Raw genomic sequence first — 16,523 nt, 5'->3', positions numbered from 1 at the left:
ATTTTAAATTTCTGAAATATGATATTAAAAAACTAATGATTTTATAGTTGTAAAAACAAATATTTACAAATATAGTGGTTTAAAGTATTATGTATGAAGTTATAATTTAAATAACATATTTTAAGTTGTTTAAATAAAATTTAAATATGAAATTAAGAAATAATTTAAAATTATTTAAAATATATATTTTAAAAATTCTATGGCTACATCCATGGCATATGGAAGTTCCTGGGTCTGCTGCTGTGGCAATGCCAGATACTTTAACCCACTGTGCTGGGCTGGAGATTGAACCCACATCTCTTCAGCTACCTGAGCCATTGCAGGTAGATTCTTAACCCACTGCACCATGGTAGGAACTTCTATACAAATATTTTGAAAAGAAGCCAATTTATTGGATAAATGTCAGTATTTCTAGAGCAGCACAGACATAAATTTGTACATGTAAGTTAGGTGTGTGAGAATGTATGTGAAACAGCTTCCATCACATGTTGGGAAGGTTTGTGGGAAATGCTTAAGGACTGACATTTTATTTTTTCATTTCATTTCATTTCATTTCATTTCATTCCGTTCTGTTCGTTTCCGTTCTATTTCTTTCCATTCCATTCCATTCATTTCTCTTTTTACGGCCAACCCTGTGGTACATGGAAGTTCCCAGGCTAGTGGTCGAATCAGAGCTGCAGCCGCTGGTCTACCCCACAACCACAGCAGCACCAGATCCAAGCCACATCTGAGACCTACACCACAGCTCACAGCAACACTAGCTCCTTAACCCACTGAATGAGGCCAGGGATTGAACCTGTGTCCTTACGGATACTAGTTGGATTTGTTTCTGCTGTGCCACAATGGGAAATCCCAGGACTGTATTTTGAAACTTTGGTTGTGGCTCGCAGGGTCCAGTAGCAGCTCTGGGCACCATCCATACTTCTGATTCTCTAGGGCTACCTGTCAGGAGGCCAGTAACCCAAGTTTAGAGAGTCTTAATCCTGAAGGCTTCTTGAATCTGTGCTGTCCTGGGATCTTACCTTCCCAGCTTAACCTGCTCCAGTGTCTTTTGACAACCTCCAGAAAGAGAGGCCATGGGGGGAGGGTGCACCTGGCCTCTGCCCTGGAGGACCCTTCTGCCTCCATGGCTAAGTCTAGCCGTGAACTACTCTGTTTTGTCTTGGAGGGAATTCTGCATACCTCCTCCCCTACCCCCATCCCAATCAGGCGACTGTTTCCTGGACTGGTGTGAACTGTCAGGAAAGCTGTGGGAGGCTAGAAGGCCCTGTCCAGGGAATACCAGCTGTCCTCGTAAATGGATGGACAAGAGCTGTCTTGAGTGTACACTCTGGTCATTGACCCAGCTCTGCCACCTGCCACCTACATGGCTCTGGGAAAGTCAATTAATTCCCAGAGCTTGTTCTGGATGCTTGTGATGACCAGGATGCTGGAAGACTCATGGTAAAGATTGAAAGGGACTCCTATGCTTAATGAAATAGGTCAGACAGAGAAAGACATATACTCTATGATATCACTTATATGTGGAACCTAAAAAATAATACAAATGATTGTACATGTACAGCAGAAACAGACTCACAGACTTAAAAAACAAACCCGTGGTTATCAGAGGAGAGGGGGGAGGAGGAGGGATAAATTAGGAATATGGGATTCATAGATACAAATTACTATGTATAAAATAGATAACCAGGAGTTCCCGTCGTGGCTCAGTGGTTAACAAACCCAACTAGCATCCATGAGGACGAGGGTTCGATCCATGGCCTCGATCAACGGTTAAGGATCCAGTGTTGCCGTGAGCTGTGGTGTGGGTTGCAGACACGACTCGTATGTGGCGTTGCTATGGCTGTGGTGTAGGCTAGTGGCTACAGCTCTGATTTGACCTCTAGCCTGGGAACCTCCCTATGCTGCGGGTTCAGCCCTAAAAAGACAAAAAAAAATATATTAGATAAGCAGCAGGGATATATAGCACAGGGAATTGTACCCATTGCCTTGTAATAACCTATAATGGAATATAATCTGCAAAAATACTGAACCACCCGCTGTATACCTGAAACTGACTGTAAATCTCTATACTTCAATTAAAAAAAGAAAAAAAAGTGAAAGCTTCCACATAGAGCGCTAGGCCCTGAACTTGGCCCGTGACAAGGACTCAGTGGTATTGGCTGAAATCGATAGTGTTATTCTGTGTGAAGCTGCAGAAGGAACTGTGAGGTGGCTCTGATGTGCCTAGAGCCAGCCTCTGGAGGGAACTGGCACCTCCACACTGACTGTGTGACCTGGGGCATCATCTGTTTAGCCTCAGTTTCCTTAACTGCTGAATGGGGAAAAAGAAAGAGTCCCACCTAGTCACAGCGTGAGTGTGAGTGTCAATGAGAACATGGGAACAAATGCTTTTTATGGTAGAAAAAGCACCGTGTGCTTTTTTTCACCTCTGCTTGTGGCTGTCATTGTGTGACACTTTTCCCAAGAGGAGGAGAAAGGAGAAAAGAGCAGGAAAGGGGAGGACTGGCAGCCTTCCAGGCTGAAGGTCTGTAGCCTCGCTGCCCCGACTCCCAGGGCTGCCTCCATCAAAGACCAGTTGTAGGAAGAACTCGGAGGAGAACGTGCCCAGAGCATCCTCTCCCCTTCAAAGCCACTACGTGGAACCACACCTGCTTAGAAATGGCATGATGTGGAGTTCCTGTCGTGGCACAGTGGAAATGAATCCGACTAGGAACCATGAGGTTGCAGGTTCGATCCCTGGCCCCACTCAGTGGGTTAGGGATCCAGCATTGCTGTGACCTGTGGTGTAGGTTGCAGACTCGTCTTGGATCTTGAGTTGCTGTGGCTGTGGTGTAGGCTGGCATCTATAGCTCCAATTAGACCCCTAGCCTGGGAAACTCCACCTGTGGCCCTAAAAAAAGAAAAAAGAAAAAGAAATGGCATAATTTACTGAAATGGGTTCACCCAGGGCAGTGGGAGTGCTGTGAGTAATCACCCACCCAGTTATCAAGCCAGAGGGCATTAGAGGTCTTGGAGACAGACCCCAATCACCTATTAACTTTTACAGACCCCCCCCCCCGGCTCCCCGCCCCTACCCTGACGGGTCCCTGAAAGCCTGGTTGCTTCTCTGCATGGTAACCTCTGTCCCTATTGGTTCCCAGGTACTTTGAATTTTACGAGGGCCCTTTTGAGTATAACTCCACAAGATGCCTGGAGCTGAGGCACGAGATCTTGGAAGTGAAGGTGCTCTCCATGTGAGTGTGGCTGGCCTGGTGGTGGCTTTGGGGGTGGGGGTGGTGCATGGCCGGGTGGGCTGGGCGGGGCGGGGAGCAGGGACCATGGCCCTAGGAAACAGGAAACTTGATGGATCACGACAGAGCAAGAATTCAGTCTGCTTCCCCCGGGGCCTCTGGCATGTGGGGAGCCCTGGAGGACCGGACACAGAAATGATTGTGTGTGTTTCATGAAAAATGCGAAGTTTGCAAGTTTGCAAGGTCACCTCTGCTGACTGGGCATTCCAGTCCTGGGCTCAATTACCAGTCTCCACGATTATCAGCACTGGGCTCCTATTGTATAGAAATCGAAGAGGGCATGGGAGCATCTAACCTGACATTTAGTACTTCGTGGCTCAAGCATTGCCCTCTTGCTGTTGCCTTTTGAAAATTTTACATTTGTGGAGTTCTCGCTGTGGTGTGGTGGGTTAAGAATCCGATTGCAGCAGCTTGGGTTGCTGCAGAGGCATAGGTTCGATCCCTGGCCTGGTGCAGTGGGTTAAAGGATCTGGTGTTGCCACAGCTGTGGTGTAGGTCATAGCTGCAGCTCAGATTCAGTCCCCAGCCTGGGAACTTCCCATATGCCTCAGGTGTGACTATAGAAATATATTTAATAAATTTTTTTAAAAATTAAAGGCTATAGCATTCAAGTGATACTCAAAGGTAGAAGTCCTCTTCCCACAGACCTGCACACTGGTTTTCTCCTCAGAGGTAACCCATGTATCCTCGTGCATCCTTCCAGAGAGTCTGCATAAACCAGCACCTATGGGTGGACATCTTTTACCTTAAAAAAAAAAAAAATAGCACAAGAACTGTGTTGACCCCCCCCCACTCAAAAGTATACGTCCTGTGGCTCTTTTACAACCTATGCAAGGAAAGCACATTTCATGCTGAACACTTTAGTGTGTGTGCCTACCTCCTAGGACTGCCGTGAATGGAGAAGAATTTGTGTTGCATTTCTCATGATAGGATGTATGTTTATTTTATTTTATTTGTATTTATTTATTTATTTATTTATTTATTTTGTCTTAGTAGGGCCGCACCCACTGCATATGGAGGTTCCCAGGCTAGGGATCTAATCAGAGCGGTAGCCGCTGGCCTACGCCAGAGCCACAGCAACTCAGGATCCCAGCTGCTTCTGCGACCTACACCACAACTCATGGCAATGCCGGATCCTTAACCCACTGAGCGAGGCCAGGGATCAAACCCGCAACCTCATGGTTCCTAGCTGGATTTGTTCACCACTGAGCCACAACAGGAACTCCTATGTTTATTTTAAAACAGTTACCATTGACCCTTGAACACTGAACCCAGTTACCAGGCTTGAATTGTGAGTGTCCCCTTATATGCAGGGTTTTTCGAGAGTAAATACTGCAGTGCTGCTCCGTCCGAGGTTGGGTGAATCTGTGGATGCAGAGGAACTGCGGATGGGGAGGGTGGACCACAAGCCCTGTGCTCTTCAAGGGACAGCAGTGTATCTGGATGTGGAAGAAATACAGTTGATTTGGAGCCAGGGGGTGGGGGGTGCTTATGTGGATGCCTGGGCCCCTGATAAGATCCCCGGATTGCCGTCCACAGCCCACAGGCAGGAACCGCTGCTCCTCCAGCCATTTGATGTGATTTCCAGATCATGTGGTCATTTTTCAAAGAGCATGGGCCTTGGGGGTCAGGCAGACTTGGGATCCAAAGCCGACTTTGGGCCTTAGCAGCTCTGCATCTTTATATAAACTTCTTAACCTCTCTGAGCCTTTCTTTAAATAAAAATGGGGACATTTTTACCTATTACTATTAGCTACTTTTAATTTTTTTTCTTTTTTTAGCTATATTTCCTTTGTAATTGAACTACTATATATAAATTATAAATCAGCAGAATAGTGTTTCTCTCCTCTCTTAAAGAATCTGCCTGGATCTCAAATGGCTAATAAACTCAGATATTTGATTCTATTTTTTAAAATAGTGTTTTTTTTTTTTTACTATAAAATCATATTTATTTTCCAAGTGTTCTACAGTATATTTGTTTTTTTATTTATAATGATTTTTATTTTTTCCATTATAGCTGGTTTATAGTGTTCTGTAAATTTGCTACTGTAGAGCAAGGTAACCCAGTTACACATATATGTATACATTCTTTTTTCTCACATTGTCATGCTCCATCATAACTGACTAGACATAGTTCTCAGTGCTATACAGCAGGATCTCATTGCTTATCCATTTCAAAGGCAATAGTTTGCATCTATTAACCCCAAATTCCCAGTCCATCCCACTCCGTCCCCTTCCCCCCTTGGCAACCACAAGTCTGTTCTCCAAGTCCATGATTTTCTTTTCTGTGGAAAGGTTCATTAGTGCCATATATTAAATTCCAGATATAAGTGATATCATATGGTACTTGTGTTTCTCTTTTTGACTTACTTCATTTAGTATGAGAGTCTCTAGTTCCATCCATGTTGCTTGCAAATGGCATTATTTTGTTCTTTTTTATGGCTGAGTAGAATTCCATTGTGTATATATACCACATCTTCCTAATCCATTCATCTGTTGTTGGATATTTAGATTGTTTCCATGTCTTGGCTATTGTGAATAGTGCTGCAGTGAACATGTGGGTGCATCTGTCTTTTTCAAGAAGAGTTTTGTCTGGATATATGCCCAAGAGTGGGATTGCTGGGTAATGTGATAGTTCTATGTATAGTTTTCTTTTTTTCTTTTTTGTCTTTTTGCCATTTCTTGGGCCGATCCCACGGCATATGGAGGTTCTCAGGCCAGGGGTCAAATCGGAGCTGTAGCCGCCGGCCTATGCCAGAGCCACAGCAACGCCAGATCTGAGCCGAGTCTGCAGCCTACACCACAGCTCACGGCAACGCCCAATCCTTAAACCACTGAGCAAGGCCAGGGATTGAACCCGCAACCTCATGCTTCCTAGTCGGATTCGCTAATCACTGAGCCACGATGGGAACTCCTCTATGTATAGTTTTCTAAGGTACCTCCATACTGTTGTCCTCAGTGGTTGTACCAGCTTACATTCCCACCAAGAGTGCAGGAGGGTTCCCTTTTCTCCATACTCCTTCCACCATTTATTATTTGTGGACTTATTAATGATGGCCGTCCTGACAGGTGTGAGGTGGTACCTCATGGTAGTTTTGATTTGCATTTCTCTAATAATCAATGATGTTGAGCATTTTTTCATGAGCTTGTTGGCCATCTGTATTAGCTACTTTTTAAATGTTCATCTTTTCAGGGCCCTACCTTCGGCCTATGGAGGTTCCTAGGCTTTCGGCAACACCGCATCCTTAACCCACCGAGCGAGGCCAGGGATCAAACCTATACCCTCATGGATACTAGTTGGGTTCTTAACCCACTGAACTCCCACTTTTAAGGGCTGCCATAAAGACTAGCTGAAGTAACCTATATAAAAGTAGACAGCCCGGCAGCAGTCCCCATCTACGGTAGCACATGTAGTAGGTGCTCAATATATGTTACTGTGCCCCTTCCCCTCCCCTTTCTTTCCTTTCTGGAACCAGCAGCAGCAGCTTTTCTGGGCTGTCATTCAGACTCCTAAGCTTAGTAGTGCAGGAAAGCTCTGGGGATAAGGTCAAACGTCGAGCTGGGATCAGCAGTGTTGTTCTTGGTCCCTGTTCTGACTGGTGGTCACTGTAGCTTCTCCGGAGGGGACATGGGAGACAGCTCACCCTCCATCAGCGTCATTGAGCCCTGGCCTGACCACACCGTGGAGGGGTTAACCGGGCCAAGAGGATTTCAGACAGAGGGGATGGCGCAGAGGCCCGTGTCTCAGGCTCTGCATGCTGGCCTGAGGGGAAACAGAAGCCATGTCGCTATGCAGGAGGGGCAGGAGAGGCTGCAGTAACGAAGTGCCACAGACTGGGGGGCTTAAATAACAGAGCTCTCTTTTCTTATTTTATTTATTTTATTTTTTTATTTTATTTTGCTTTTCAGGGCCACACCTGTGGCATTTGGGAGTTGCAGCTGCCAGCCTACACCACAGCCACAGCAATGCCAGAACCCCAACCCACTGATTAAGGCCAGGGTTCGAACCTTCATCCTCATGGATACTAGTCGGGTTCGCTACTGCTGAGCCACAGGGAAACTCCTACTTTCTCAGTCTGGAGGCTAGAGTTCTGGGATCAAGGGGTCAGCAGGAATAGTTTCTCCTGAGGCCTCTCTCTTTGGCTGGTATGTGGCCATCTTCTCCCTCTGTCTTCCCGGGGTCTTCCCTCTGTACCTGTCTGTGTCCTAGTTTCCTCTTCTTATAAGGACATTGGTCATATTGGATGGGGCCCATCCCAGTGATGTCATTTTAGATTAACCACCTCTTTAAAGGCCTTGTCTCCAAAGAGAGTCACATTCTTATTTTGTTTTGTTTTGTTTTGTTTTGTTTTTTGCTTTTTAGGGCTGCATCTGCGACATATGGAAGTTCCCAGACTAGGGGTCGAATCAGAGCTATAGCTGCCGGCCTACACCACAACCACAGCAACGGTGGGATCCAAGCCCCGTCTGCAACCTATACCATAGCTCATGGCAACTCTGGATCCCCAAGCCACTGACTGAGGCCAGGGATTGAGCCCTCGTCCTCATGGATGCTAGTCAGATTCATTTCTGCTGCGCCACGAAGGGAACTCCCGAGAGTCACATTCTGAGATTTGGGGGTTTAGGTCTTCAACACATGCGTTTTGAGGGAAATACAATTTAGCCTTAATAGCCTTTATCACAGCTTCCATTTAGGGTCCGTATTAGAAGTTACCTGGGCCCTTTGTTTCAGCCTAAGTCTCAAACCTTGTGGGGTGTGATGGTAACCTCATTTCCCCCATCATCTGTGCCCGTCCCTTTGTCTCTTGTCAAAGACTCGTGTTGGTGGCAGTGAGTCCTCTGTGTGTTTGGCTCTACTTCTCTTCTCTGCCTTTGGGGCACCCCCTCTGATCTTCTGAGCTGAGCAGCCATCCCATCTGGTGACCCCTCGGCCTTGCACCAACTGTCTCTTCTATGTCATTTGCCCTCCCCTGGTCCCCTGATCCTGGGAGTCTGGGCGCTGGTGGTACTGGGGGTCGGAGAGGAGAGGAAAGGCTGGGCTCTTCATGGGGCATGTGAGCTGCTGGGTCATCAGGGAGCAGTGAGCCCCGTGGTTCCTTTCCCGAGTCCTCGAGCTGAGGGTCAGTGGGCCCCCCCAGGGCTGAAATGGGAATGGCCAGAGGCTGGTCTCTGATCCAAGTGGTTCTGATGCTTCGTGGGCACCTGTGGGCTTCCCTGTGCTCTGGCTCAGAGCCGTGGAGAACCTGAGTCATCGGGAAAAGGTTAAATCTCCATCTGTGAAGGGAGGGGGCTGGATGCATGTGGCCAGAGGCCCTTCTGGTACATGAATGTCAGCTGGCATTCTGTCCGAGGAGACAGGGGTGTGCGTGATTCATCTGGCACTGAGTCTGATCCAGAACTGCTCCCATCAGTGGTAAAAAGAAGTCAGCTGGAAAATTCCCACATGGTAAAGGTCTCGTTCCCAGGCAATGTCAGATACAATGAGGAATCACTCTGTGATGATTTGTCATGAAATCACATTGTCCCTAATACTTGTAACAATTATTTATGCTTTAATTTTAGCCATTCCAGGGCCTCTTTATTTTAATTTAATTTTTTAAAAATGATTTTTATTTTTTCCATTATAGCTGGTTTACAGTGTGCTGTCTATTTTCTACTGTACAGCAAGGTGGCCCAGTCACGCATACATATATACATTATTTTTCTCACATTATCATGCTCCACCGTAAGTGACTAGATATAGTTCCTAGTGCTATAGAGCAGGAGCTCATTGCTTATCCATTCCAAAGGCAATAGTTTGCATCTGTTAACCCAGGGCCTCTTTAATTTTAAATCAGTTGCTGCTTGTGCTCACACCCTGATGGGGGCCATACCTGGAACTTCATCTTGGATCCTCTCCTGGTACTGTTTTTCCATCTTTCTAGGGTGGAAAACCCTGCACAGAGCTCCCTCCTGAGACCAAGGGAGGGGCGGGGAGCCAGGGCTGAATGGGCAGGGCTCTGGGGCCTGGGAGCCCTCTTGGTGCCCAAGCTTCTCTGAGTCTTGTCTGACCCTCCAGGCTCAGGACACATTTGTGAAATGAATGAGAAAGTGAATGAGACCTGGGTGGGAACTGAAGAGGCCATGGAAGAAAAGGGGGAGAAAGAAGGAGAGTGAGATGATGGTGATCATCTCGTACTCGGCTAGAAGAATCGAGCAGAATACAAAAGTTTAGGAGTTCGGAGTTCCCTTTGTGGGACAGTGGGCTAATGATTTGGCTCGTCTCTGTGGCATTGAGGGCTCAACCCCTGGCCCAGCACGGTGGGTTAAAGATCCCATGTTGTCACTGCTGCAGCTGTGGTGTGGGTCACAGTTATGGCTCAGATTCAGTCCCTGGCCCAGGAACTTCCATATGCCAAGGGTGCAGCCAAAAAAAGCAAACAAAACAAAACCAAACAAACACAACTCAAAACAGCTTTGGAGTTCTCGCCATGGATCAGTGGGTTAAGCATCCTACTACATTGGCTCAGGTCAGTTTGGAGACTCAGGTTTGATCCCCAGCCTGATGCAGTGGGGTTAAAGGATCCAGTATTGCCATGCTTCTGAGTAGGTCACAGCTGTGGCTCGAATTCAGTCTCTGGTCCAGGAACTTCCATATGCAGCCATTAAAAACAAAAAGTTTGTAATAAAAAAAATAATAAAATAATAAAAACAAAAATAAATAACAATTAAAAAAAAAAAGTGATAGTCCCCTGCCCCACACCCAGCCCTGCTTCTTGCCTGTTTCTTGTGGTCATTACGTCCGAGCCTCTCAGAACTGCATATGTCACATTAGTGTTCATTGACATCCTGCTCTGGTGAGTGAGGATTCAGCTCTCTCTTCTCCCACCCCAACCCCTTACTGCTTTTCCTGGCTGAGGGGTACTGCTGTTTTTAGTTCTTCTATCTATGGATTGCCTAAGTAACCTATTTCTTGTTCTACCAAATATTGGTAGGATCTTTCAACCCTGTGCTTGGGAAGATGAGGCTATTCAAATTACTGCAGCTTTTTAGTTCTAGCCTCTGGCTTCAGTCATCTGTGAGGTGACCTTTAAAATGTCTAGGCTGATAACATTTACATTCTATTTTAGCCTTCTTTTTGGGTTTTCTCTATAAGCGAAGATCACGAGTTCCTATCGTGCCTCAGCAGTTAGTGAACCTGACTAGCATCTATGAGGACACGGGTTTGATCCCTGGCCTCGCTCAGTGGCTTAAGGATCTGGCGTGGCCGTGAGCTGTGGTGTAGGTTGCAGATGCGGCTTGGATCTGGCGTTGCTGTGGCTGTGGCATAGACTGGCTGCTACAGCTCTGATTGGACCCCTAGCCTGGGAACTTCCATGTGCTGTGGGTGCAGCCCTAAAAAAAAAGATAAAATGCAAAGATCAGAAAATAGTGATTCCCATCTCATTTCTTGTACATCCCCCCAACGCTTTTTCCCAAAGCTTCTAATCTTCTTTTCCCTCTCGTTGTCTCTATCACGCCCCCCCTTTTTTTTCCTGTCTCTTTGTTGACCAGGCATTCTCTCCAGGGTTTCCTGTCATCCTCTTGCTTGACCTTGGACAGGCTGCCCTCTTGGTGACGTGCCCCTGTTCTGGGACTTCCCTTCTCTGTCTCCTTTCGTTGGATTCACCCACAGCTGCTCCTTTCTCGGTTTACTCCTTCATTTTGCTTCCAGCCATCTTCAAGTAAATGTCCCCAATATGAAGGTTGGAAGGTAAGGTTTTGAGTCCTTCTGTGTCTAAATGACCTAATTCTTCTCTTAATTCTTGGTTCGATGGGATTGTTATTCTAGGTGAAACTCATTCACCCCAGAATGCTAAAGACCTTCTCGTCATCTTCTGCTGCCCAGGGCTGAATTGCATGGTACTCCTCATTCCTTTGGAAGGGATCTGTTTTCTTCTGTCTGCAGTCTTTCCAAACTGAGAGTTCTGGAATGTTCTGATGGTGTGCCTCAGTATACACACCCATGGAGACCTCTTAATCATGGAGCCCACTCAAAACTCTTGAACTTTCTCTTGTATTTCTTTGTATTTCTTCTTCTCCATTTTTTTCCACTTCCTGTTCCTAAAAGTTGAATACTTATGGATTTCTTCTCATTTATGTATGTAGTCTTTTTCTTTTTCTTTTTTTAGGACCACACCTGCTGCATATGGAAGTTCCCTGGCTGGAGGTTGAGTAGGAGCCACAGTCAAAGGCCCATACCACAGCAATGCCAGATCCAAGCTTCATCTTCAACCTACACCACAGCTTATGGCAACGCCAGATCCTTAACCCACTGAGCAAGGCCACGGATTGAACCTGCATCCTCATGGATACTAGTCAGGTTTGTTACAGCGGAGCCACAACAGGAACTCTTCCTCTCATATCTTTTAATTTCATCTTTCCCATTTCTTTGCTCTTTGCTTCTACTTTCTGAGAAAATTCCTTGACTTTACCTTCCAACTTTTCTAATGAACTTTTTTCTCCAAGAACAATCTGTTCTTTTTTTCTTTTCCTTTTTTTTTTTTTTTTTTTTTTGCCATTCATGGGATTGAACTATTTTCAGGTAATGTCTGCTCTCAGACACAGAGTTCCTATCAGCTTTTTCTTGTTTTAAGTTTAAATATGAATAGATAGCCAAGGATTACCTGGTCAACCTGAAGGAAACAGGCCAAGATAAACCATCAGAAAATGGCCACAGTAAAAAACTGCTAGAGGAACAAATTAGAACTTAAAAATGTTCTATACATCTCCCAGAGAGATTAAAATAGTCATCCTTAAATAAGACTTTACATCCTTAAAATAAGAATAGATTGCTCAGGGAGTTTCCTGGTGGCTTAGCGGTTTAAGGATCCAGGGATGAACCTGAGCTGCAACAGTGACAATGTTGGATCCTTAAACCAATGTTGTCACTACTGTGGGCAGGAAGTGGGTTTTTTACCACTGTATCTCCAGTTCCTGCCGCATCAAGGAATTCAAAGAGTAGTTACAGGATTTATTTGAACTCAGACTTACTGATTAATTAATTCATTCATTTATTGATACAGTCAACAAATATTTACCACTCATCTGCTCTGTACCTTAGTACTGCAGTCACACTAGTGAACTCAGGCATGATCCCCTGCCCCAGGATATTTATAATTTAGTGAGAAAGATCAGGCATAGGTAACAACAGGTTATGGGTTTTGCAGAAGGGGAAGGTACAGGGGCTGTGAGTAAGCATCATCAAGGCAGGTCAGTTTAACAACAATAGTAACTATCTTACTCCTGCCGAGTACTATCCATGTGCTAGGTACCATGCTTAGTCATTTATTGCATCATCTTATTAAGTCTTAACAAACTTCAGTAGGGTAAGCAATAATCTAATGTTATGCTCATTTTATTTTATTATTATTATTATTATTATTTTGCTTTTTAGGGCCGCACTGGCGACATATGGAGGTTCTCAGGCTAAGGGTTGAATCGGAGTTGCAGCTGCTGGCCTACACCACAGCCATAGCAATGTCAGATCCTTAACCCACTGAGCGAGGCCAGGGATTGAACCTGCGTCCTCATGGATGCTAGACATATTTGTTAACCACTGAGCCACGACAGAAACTCCAAGTGTTGTGCTCATTTTATAGATGAGAAAACTGAGACCCAGGGAGGTCATATAGCCTGCCTGAGATCTCATAGTTAGGAAGTGTCTAAATTGGGTCTGATGCCCAAGTCCCCTTCTGGTTCCAAAATCTATGTACTTAGTCACTATCCTGTATGACTTTGTCTATATCACCCCCTCCCTGTGGCACAGTCATGTATTCTCTCCATAGATGAGGCTTTCTCTGTTTGGGAACAACTACTTCCCTTTCTAGTTAAACACAGGGGGACAGAATGGACCTATTTTTTACTTTACAGTTAAATGAGTGTTCATCTTTTTTTGGAATCATGCATTTTTTGGGAAGCTGATGAAAGCTTCAGATTTTCCCTAAGTTGTGCATATGGGTGAACAGACATAGGCTTTTGCCTATAATTCAGGAGATGCATGGGTTCCCTTATGATCTTTGGTGGACCTGAGGGTAGAACCATAATTACTGTAGTTTTTTGATAATACCTAGCTTCTGGGGGATGGTCATGTCCCCATTCATGACCAAACCAGAATGAGCTCCTTTCCTTTTTCTTATTTTGCTTTATAGGGCCTCACTCACAGCACATGGAAGTTCTTGGGCTAGGGGTCGAATCAGAGCTGCAGCTGCTGACCTACACCGCAGCCACAGCAATGAGAGATCCAAGCCGCTTCTGTGACCTGCACCACTGCTCATGGCAACGCCAGATCTTTAACCCACTGAGCAAGGCCAGGGATCAAACCTGCATCATTATGGACACCATTTGGGTTTGTTACCACTGAGCCACAACAAGAACTCCTGAAATGACCCCCTTTCAAAGACTCCCTTCGGCACCATTGCCCAAGATCAGCCGGCTTCTGAACTGAACCATAGCCAGGTGACCCAGGACAGCTGCAAAATGCTTGACCATGGGTTGGGGTCTGTGTGAGGTCAGGAGCAAAAAGTCATGGCTGTGCCTTTGAGGAATTTGTGATCATCCAGTATCTCCCAGTATTGCTGAGAACTCCAGCCAGAGGCACTGCTCAAAGGGAAAAGCGTCCCATGATCCAATTCTTTTTGTTGGTTTCAGTCAAAAAGAGAATGCTACTGAGTTCCCGTCATGGCACAGCAAAACGAATCTGACTAGCATCCATGAGGATGCAGGTTTGATCCCTGGCCTTGCTCAGTGGGTTAAGGACCGGCATTGCTGTGAGCTGTGGTGTAGGTGGCAGATGAGGCTCGGATCTGGTGTTGCTGTGGCTTTGGTGTAGGCTGGTAGCCACAGCTCTGATATGACCCCTAGCCTGGGAACCTCCATATGCTGCAGGTGTGGCCCTAAAAAGGCAAAAAAAAAAAAAAAAAAAAAAAAAAAGGAGAATACTACATGATGTAGACATTCCCTTTCTAGGGAGTGCTTTGGGATAGCACAGTGCTGAGACATCCAGTCCCAACTGGAATAAAGCATTACAGATGGGTTCAGACCAGAGGCTTCTCATGTCTTCCTCTCTGTCACTGGAAATTGTGATCTGCCCTTGAGAAGAGAAAGAGACGGGCATCATGCCCTTGCAGCGAGCCCTACTGTGTGCCGAGCACAATGAGGGGAGATCCACTAACCTTCTGTCAGGGAAGTGGTCTTACACCCTCTGTGGAAGATGTTCCTGGGAGAACCATGCAGGCCTTTGGAGGTGGGCACATGAGGAAGGATGTTTTCAAAGGTACTGGGATTTGTCTTGATCAAATATGGTAAGACACACAGCCATGCAAATGACTATTGTGAAAAAAGATGTTCTTAGGCTCACAGATCCATAGAGACAGGAGGCATGGCACATCACGCAGGGACACACAGGGAAGCACCAGGGTTGGTCAGGGGGCAGGTGGGGAGAGGGGAAAGCACAGATGAGACCCTTTTTTGTGGCTTTTTTGGGGTAAAAAGATTTAGGGTTGGCCAGTTTGAATACTTATGGTGGGCTCAGAGGCATTGAGCCCTTGTTATTTGATCCCTGGCCCTGGGCTGAGAAGTGCAGGTGGCTAGTGCCATTAAAGAAGTGTTTGTCCTGAGGTTGCGGGTTTGATCCCTGGCCTCACTCAGTGGGTTAAGGATCCGGTGTTGCCATGAGCTGTGGTGTAGGTTGCAGATGTGGCTTGGATCTGGCATTGCTATGGCTGTGGCATAGGCCGGCAGCTGTAGCTCCGATTAGACCCCTAGCCTGGGAACCTCCATATGCCACAGGTGCAGCCCTAAAAAGCAAAAGCAAAAGCAAAAACAATAAACAAGAGGTGTTTGAAGGTGTGGGGCTCTTATGTATATGGAAAGCATGCTTTCAGGGGAGTGATTTGCTCTCTCTAGGAATTGACAAGGTCCCAGATGACAGAGCATCAAGAATTTAGCAAATTAGGAGCTCCCATTGTAGTGCAGCAGAAATGAATCTGACTAGTATCCATGAGGATGCAGGTTTGATCCCCGGTTGGAGACACGGTGTTGCTGTGAGCTGTGGTATGGGTCATAGGCTTGGCTCAGATCCTGGGTTGCTGTGGTTGTGGCATAGGCCAATGGCTGTAACTCCGATTTAACCCCTAGCCTGAGAACTTCCATATGCCGTGCGGGTGTGGCCCTATAAAGCGGAAAAAGAGAGAGAGAGAGAGAGAGAGAGAGAGAGAGAGAGAGAGAGAGAGAGATGTAGCAAATTAGACAATTAGTTAATACGAAGGACCAGCCCAGAATTTGGCTTAGGGATGACTGGGAAGGGAGCCTGTTTGGGGATGATGACCCTTTGTCCAGCCTGGCCCTTTCATGCCCTCTCTGTCCTTCGCTTCCAAGGGTGAAGCAGTCGGAGCTGTTCGACAGGTGGAAGAGCCTCCAGATGTGCAAATGGGCGATGAACATCTCCGAAGCCAACCAGTTCAAGTATCTATGACTCATGTGCCCTCCCCAGCCCTTCTGCCTGTGTGGTTCTCCCAGCCACCTCTTCAGATCCTCCTCATCCTGCAAGGCCAGCCCCTTGGGGCATCTTCCCTGGAGCTGGCCCTGATTGGGCTTTGGAATTGGGGAGCGGGAAGGTTCTGGCCCAGCACGCAGGCTGAGGCGGGCACCTTGCTGGGTGCTGTTCCCCACACTCCTGCCCTTAATCCTGGCAGCAGCCCTGCATGGCTGGTGCTGTTGTCTCTAGTGCAGCCCCTGACGATGAGGTGAGGTGCTCAAGGTCTGGGGCATTAAGCACCTTCAGCATCCTGCATGGCCTTCCCCCATCCCAGGCCAGTTCCTGGGGCAGTTGCTCTAACTCAGCTCTCCTGCTTGGAGCACTTGGGTTCCTACAGCCTAGACCAGGTGTTTGAGTCCTGCCGTAGGTGATTCTCTAATTGCTCTCTAAATGAAATGGACGGAGTATAAGCTCCCAGGAGGCAAAAGCTGAATCTGTCTTTGAGAGCGAAGTCCAGTCTCTGTGATTAGTGGTGACCTGTAGTGTCTGCTAAAATTCTGTGAGTTTATGGTATGACTTTCATGCAGGTAAACCTCATTGAATGGAATGGACAGGATCCTGGGAATGTGTGTCTAGTTTGTATTTCAGGAGCTCCTATTGTGGTTCAGCGGGTTAAGAACGAGACATAGTGTCCCCATGAGGATGTAGGTTTGATCCCTAGCCTCCATCTGTGG

General features: G+C 46.4%; 1 protein-coding gene across 6 annotated transcripts in view; it reads left to right on the top strand.

Moving 5' to 3' along the window:
• ST8SIA5 (ST8 alpha-N-acetyl-neuraminide alpha-2,8-sialyltransferase 5) overlaps positions 1-16,523 on the top strand; it is a 78,868-nt gene that overhangs the window by 46,496 nt on the left and 15,849 nt on the right. For 2 of the 6 annotated variants that reach the window (XM_021092609.2, XM_021092596.2), the window contains 2 exons: positions 3,144-3,236; positions 15,690-15,776. In XM_021092609.2, coding sequence (XP_020948268.1) covers positions 3,144-3,236; positions 15,690-15,776 — 180 coding nt within the window. Of the gene's footprint in view, positions 1-3,143; positions 3,237-15,689; positions 15,830-16,523 lie in introns of all 6 variants that reach the window. The other 4 variants (XM_021092612.2, XM_021092606.2, XM_084965001.1 and 1 more) reach the window with 3 other exon arrangements.

This window comes from Sus scrofa, chromosome 1 (assembly GCF_054392235.1).
Source record: "Sus scrofa isolate SSC_HxYL_T2T_F1_AM1 chromosome 1, Sscrofa_HxYL_maternal_Yorkshire_Landrace_v2.0, whole genome shotgun sequence".
Classification (NCBI taxonomy): Eukaryota; Metazoa; Chordata; class Mammalia; order Artiodactyla; family Suidae; genus Sus; species Sus scrofa.
The sequence above is the reverse complement of the archived record's forward strand: the minus strand, read 5'-3'. Positions and strand labels throughout refer to the sequence as shown.